This window comes from Argentina silus (assembly GCF_951799395.1).
Source record: "Argentina silus genome assembly, chromosome: X".
Taxonomy (NCBI): domain Eukaryota; kingdom Metazoa; phylum Chordata; class Actinopteri; order Argentiniformes; family Argentinidae; genus Argentina; species Argentina silus.
The window spans coordinates 52,783,270-52,789,694 of record NC_139653.1 but is presented as its reverse complement, the minus strand read 5'-3'; the positions used below and the strand labels follow the sequence as shown (position 1 = coordinate 52,789,694).

Here is a 6,425-nt window from a genome sequence, read left to right as displayed (position 1 = left end):
CATCGTACATTGGAAGGGTCACAGTCACACATGATTACAGCGCAGAATTAATCTCAAAGAACAAGGTTTCTCGATGCAGACTGAAACCCTGCGATGACTGAGCCTTCCCCCACAAGGCCTGCGATGGTAACGGCCCTTTAGCCAAGACAATGTTGATCCAAAGCATGTCTGACGCTCCCTTACACATGCATGCAATAGTCTGCGAAAGCCAGCATTGTCTGTTTAGAATCAGGCAGCTATGGGTTAACAGCCTCAGGGGCAAAATGTACAGGAGAGCCTTTTCATTCTGCTCACTATCTCATGTGTCCTCTGTACTCTCTCCTTCAGACGGTGCGACAAAAGATGGCAGCCTCCTCCAGAAAACACACATCAATATTTTATTTGAATTTTTAACATCTCACCACAACAGTTATCTGACCCCATGACTCGGGGGAGCCTCATAAATTCAAGGACTTTATTTCGAATCCATGTTCTCGATATTGAATAAGCAATTTGTGTGGGTGAATTAACGACTTTGGCGCTTGGTTGTTGTTGGAGAAAAAAATTCCCCAAAGAAATATTAAAATGTGGATCAATACGATTGAAAGCCGCTTAGGACCTTGGGCCTGACTGCCCGCTGGGCCGGTGGGTGGTGCTTTCTACTGCCACAACACAGAGTGCAACCTAGTCTCTGTGTAATCTTTAATAATTCATGTGGGAAAAATGTGTTTAAAGCCAGGACATCCTCTTTTGTCGACAGAGCAGAGGTCAACTCTTTAACCACAGAAGCCATGAGGGTCTTTCTCTCTCTTTCTCGCCCCTCTTCCCAGTTTCTCCACCTCTCCCTTCCGCTATTACTCTGTGAGGTGAATTCCTTCCCCAATTCGAAAGCATGTCCTTTTGAAAGTAAAATCAACCATATTGTTTTTGACTTGCCTTTTTTAAAATGTATTTATTTATTTATTTTTACTTTTTTGACTTAAGTGCACTGAGCCCACAGAGATGCATTAATAATCATGTTAAATAAAACAAGCACATGTTCAAATAACCTATTCACCTTTGATCGAGTTGGTATTCCGTTTTCTATTAACACATGCACTTGATCTTTAAAACCGGAACGTTTTGTTTTTTGTTTTTTGACATGGCTGAGGAATAAAACTCTATTCATATAACAAAACCCTACCCATATCTCTCTCTTCATGAGATACATGCACTAATACTGTTCCTGCAACCCTGTTTTATTTTTTTCATTCGACACGCATCAGCCGGTTTTAATGTAATCACAACTTCGTACGTTAGGAGTGTTTTCATTCTGTCGATGACCGTTAAGAATTGGACACATGTTTGGAGACCTGTTCAAATCTCCCTTAAGACAGTGATTATCTGATGTTTTTCCCCCTCTCTCCGTTTAATTTCGTTCTCTTTCTGTTAGACGTGTCATGAAGCGGAGAGTCTTCTGATCTCTCTTCAGCTCATTAAAATGTAATGCTAATGGCCAACTCTATGGAACAGTGCCTCCTAACCAAAGTTCATTACTCTCGATCGCAGGTAGGGCTTTTTCACCTTGCGTACTTCCCGTTGGGGTTTTTCAACCGTCCGCCATCTAAAGATACTTTGTCTAGCACCTGTGCCGTTTACTGTGAAAGGTGAAGGTGTAGAATGACTATTAGTGTTCTGCCGGAAGCGAATTTGGACAATACTCAATCTAATTCTTTCAGTATAGCGTTTATTCTCAGGCTTTCTTGTTTGAGAAAAATAGGCCTTCGTTTTCAACCTATATCGCTAATATAGGACTACTGAATCCAATAATCACATTGATCTAAATGTTTATTGCTAAACTGTAGATGATACTACTACTACTACTAATAATAATAATCATAATAGTAATATATGATTATATACAATGATGTATTTATCAAATTCATAATTGAACTACTAACTAAGCTACCAATAGTAATAATAATAATTGGAATTAATCTAAATATTAATCATTGGTGGAGTACTTACACAATCCTCGAAATGTTCTTGTATTCGGTGTTAAAATGTGCTTAACAATTCTACATTTGCTACATTTGCCCCTCGCATAACGTCCTACGGTAACCCCAGAGCAGGTCGTGTTTACTGTGAGTCCCCACGCCGCTTCTATTTGAAAACAGAGCGGTTGGTTGGCAATAAAGAACCGGCCGTCTCTGTCGCAGTGTGGTCCGCGTATTGAACGACTTTGCTGGGTATTTCCCTCTGCCGCTAGATCTGGTTACGCACTATTGACCGGTTTTTATCGAGACAGATGTGATTTTCGTGGCCTCAACCCTAGTTCTCGTGCTGTCTGTGGACGGGTGGCAGGATTGAATTGCACTTTTAAGACCACCGTGGATGGAGCGAATTGAAATATGCCTTGCAATTAGGAAATTGTAGGCCCACTTGGCCTATCCCCAAATCCAGTATATGGGGCAGAAATAGTAAAGCTATTACCAAATGATCATTACGCCTCTGTATTTCTACCTCCAGCAAACTAAAATAACGTTCACACGAAGATTACTTCAGTAAAGACCTACAGCAATATTCAGTTGAAGAGCAAGTAGAGCAGATGCTGAGGTGGCCTATTCTTAGATGTTCTCCCTTTCTTATAGGGAGCGAATAATTGGCTACTACCCATTACTCCTAAAAAACGTGGACCTAACTGTAAATAAGAAGATACTCGAGTGCGTAGGAATGTATATAATCCACGTCAATGCACTTTTAAATTATATAATAGACTACATTGAAAGATAGTGACGTTATTGTTTTGTTTACCTGTTGATGGATGAAACGCTGGGGACCGTGTCATTGTCACAGACGGCCTCGGCCAGCAGTCGGTCGCGTATCTCCCACGCGAACATCGTGGGGTTCTGGCGTTTGTAGTCCGCGATTTTATCCACTACTTTAGGAGTTGCAACCTTTGGTTTGGAACCCCCAATAACTCCAGGTTTAATACTGCCGGTTTCGTAGTACCTGCAGGGACAGAGGATGAATGTGGTCTTGAATGATCAGAAATTAGATAAACGGTGAATATTGTCATGTTTATAACTGAAGTTTAATTGCTTGAGTCAAATAGCTTCCTTTTACAAGTTAACTGTGCTTTAATGTGTTGTAATTATGAGTTGTAGCTATTACACATGTTGCGGTTATTACATGGAGTAGAGGCCTAAACATGTTTTTGAATTGGTGTCTTGAAAGAGAACGTGGCATATTTCACACAAACGTCTAAATTAGTTTAAACATCATTGGAATCATGGTTTCGCCGCCTTCGAAGTCTAGAGCGTTCTCCAAAACATTTCTAAAATCAAATCATGTTATAATATCATCTGTTATCATATTATTCTCGCCACCACTCTTCTTCAACAGAGCTATAGTGAAAATAAAATAATTCAGTAAGGTCTAGAAAGTTAGACTCTATTTACCAACCCTATCAAGCACGAACTGTAGTCACATGCACTGAACGACAGACATGCCACCATGTGTGAATAAATAGTGTTTTATGTTTATGACAAACATTCCAAGTGCAAGAAATAAAATACCTCTTAAAATCCTTCTGATAGCTGAAAAAATATTTCAAGACATTATCCCTCTACATATTTATTCCCAAAAGAAAACGATATTGAATCTTTAGCAGAGAGCTACATGATAACCCAAACGCTTTCTATATGCCAGATGTAAATTGCTTCTCTTTGTGAGGAGCCTATTTTACATGACCACGTCTGGGGGAGTTAATCTAAGCCAATTGAGGTTCAATCGATTTAAAATCGTCCACACAGAATTCCTGTATTCTAGCAAAAATGACCTATTACCGATGACTGTTGCTAAAATAGAGCTAGGCACGCATATGCCATAAGATGTATGTCTGACACGTAGGCTCTGGCGATTCTGTCTCCCTTACCTGCCGAGAATTTTGCTGACGCACCCGTGACTGACCCGTAGTTGTCGGGAGATGTCACAAGGCCTGACCCCTTGGTGCGCCAACTCGACAATTCTCTGCCTCACGACATCAGGTAGGGGTCTGCCGTTCACAAACACCCCTCCTAGCTGGTTGACACCCCCATGCCCTATATGGGACACAACAACACACACAGGGAAACATAACATTACATACATACAGAAGACACTGCAACGTCACAAACACCACAACACCTTGGCACCACCACGAATTACACGAGTCTGTCGAGACGCACTCTCAATAGTGCTGTTTCTTGGTTTATTTAAAACACTAAAACAGAAACACACACACACACACACACACACACACTCTCTCTCTCTCTCTCTCTCTCTATCTCTCTCTGTCTCCCACACACACACACACAGACACAATATACTTTTAAGTAAGGTTGTTCTATGAATGTAGGCCTATAGTGAAACTCGCTCTCACCTGCAAGTGAATGATGAACGCAAGCTTACTGCCTACATTTAGTGCACGGCAGCAACGAGGAAGTCTTCAGAGTATCAATGTTTATAACGTTCATAACTAGGCTTTTAGTTCTCACGCTTATATCAACTCGTTTTCACGCCTGTCTTTTTTTGCGTAGGGTCCATGACCTCAGACCAAAAATAACAGTTAAGAAAGTATTATTATTATCATTATAATGATAATAATAATAATTATTATTATTATTGTTATTATTATTATTTCTGGAAATTGCGGTGCTAGTATAGTCCGTGGTAGCAGCGGAGATGGAACAGTAATTTGAAATGGCTCCGTGCTATAAGCCTACAGTCACATTATAGGGTGGGTTATTTAATACCATGTTGTCCAATTATTTTCTAAATTCAATAAATGATATATTCGACAAAACGGAATTATTGTTTTTGTTGTTGTTGTGTGAATTGGACTGTTGCCTAACCTTATATGCTTTAACATTGAATTCCAGCGCCACGTTAGACAATATTTTCCAACAGCACCTACCATTGCAGTCTAACACATGTCGCAGATATTATGTTTCAAGCTGTTTAATTTTCCTTGCACAATTATTGTAAATAATTAAAAAGCGCTTTGATAACTCATATTACAAACCGAGGGATAATGCGAATGATGAGGAATTAATAATTCACACTTGGCGCGGGTCTCACTAAAATAGTAGACTTAAACAGTAGCCGCAATTATAATAACTATTTTAATTATTTTCCTGATATACAACGTTTCAAAAATAAATACTTGTCCTTTAGATTGTTGACGAATTTCTATGGCGTTTTAGACGATGTTTGGATTTTTTCATATATTCCATACTTTTGTTTTATTTTTATTATTATTTATTTTTTTACATTTTCACGCCATTTTCTATTGGCGTCTTTGGTCTGTTTATTTCAAAGGCAACGTTTGTTTCAAAGGTTAAATGAAAGGCATTGTATTCAAATGTAGTCTCGGAAAGGTGCAATGATGTCTTCTCCTAGCACCGTTTGATAAACTAGACCCTCCAAACTCCCATTTCAATTAACCTTTGTCTCTAATAAGTCAATATCAAGCTGAAAAGCGTCCTATTCACAATTACGGAAATAAACATTGTTGGAGGGTATGTGTTATATTCCACCAAAAAACTTACATTTTTTTATTTCCCATTTTTAACCAAATATTAGTTTTGCATTGATTGACCTACTGTTCGTAAAACTTTGTACACGGGATTTCCAATAGCCTATACAGACGTGGTGTCCATATTCCGTCATTAATTTACACATAGTTGTTTAGATACAGGTTTTCCTCTATTACGAATGAAACGAAGAGTCCGTGATTCTGCATCATATGGCCCAAATAAGTAGGTTATTTCTCAGACTGCATTCGCGTCTTTCAAAATAACCCATGTTTGTGAAGGAATTGATGCAGTAATCCAAAGACAACATTTAGTGTAACTAATTCTCTACTCACGTTGCATCGCCGAGAAGGGGTCTGCTTTGCAATGAATATCCATTGGATAACAGAGAAAGGACAGGTAATCGACTGAAGTCGCCGTTTCGCCTTGGTGATGCAGCTTAAAATGCGTAAAAAAAGAGACTGCTAATCAGTAGAAACAGTCTGTGTCCGTACTAGCCAATAGCTCGCAGGATAACTTCTTGAAAAAACCGCGAAGTTTTTCCTCCTGCTAAACTCAGTCCGTTCGGTGAACACCAAAGTGTTGTCAGGTGTGGAGCATGACCCACGCGTGTACCGAGTGCACGAATCGCAGCGACATTCGCCAAAACGGGGCACTCTAACTGTCGTTAAACGACATCGTGAAGAAAACAAGGGCCGTAACAGTCAGCGGGGTCTCCCACGGTCCAGACGCGAATCTGCGGTAGAAAATCCCTCTCCTTCGCGGTGGCGTGGACTGGCGGGTCTCGGGTTTAATCAGATAGGGCTGAGATGACAGGAGCAACATGGACACGCCGAAAGTGGCTCTCTGTCCCCCTCTCCCCGAGAGTGGGCTGTGCCTAAACGAAGCTTT

The 6,425-nt window shown here is 40.2% G+C and overlaps 1 protein-coding gene across 2 annotated transcripts in view; it reads right to left on the bottom strand.

Moving 5' to 3' along the window:
* pax2a (paired box 2a) overlaps nucleotides 1–5,918 on the bottom strand; it is a gene marked incomplete at both ends in the record, with an annotated part of 41,875 nt that extends 35,957 nt beyond the window's left edge. Inside the window, 3 exons of one of the 2 annotated variants that reach the window (XM_083694529.1) lie at nucleotides 2,773–2,970; nucleotides 3,896–4,061; nucleotides 5,870–5,918. In XM_083694529.1, coding sequence (XP_083550655.1) covers nucleotides 2,773–2,970; nucleotides 3,896–4,061; nucleotides 5,870–5,912 — 407 coding nt within the window. The remainder of the gene's footprint in view (nucleotides 1–2,772; nucleotides 2,971–3,895; nucleotides 4,062–5,869) is intronic. The other variant, XM_083694528.1, reaches the window with a different exon arrangement.
* Nucleotides 5,919–6,425: the final 507 nt, after the last annotated feature.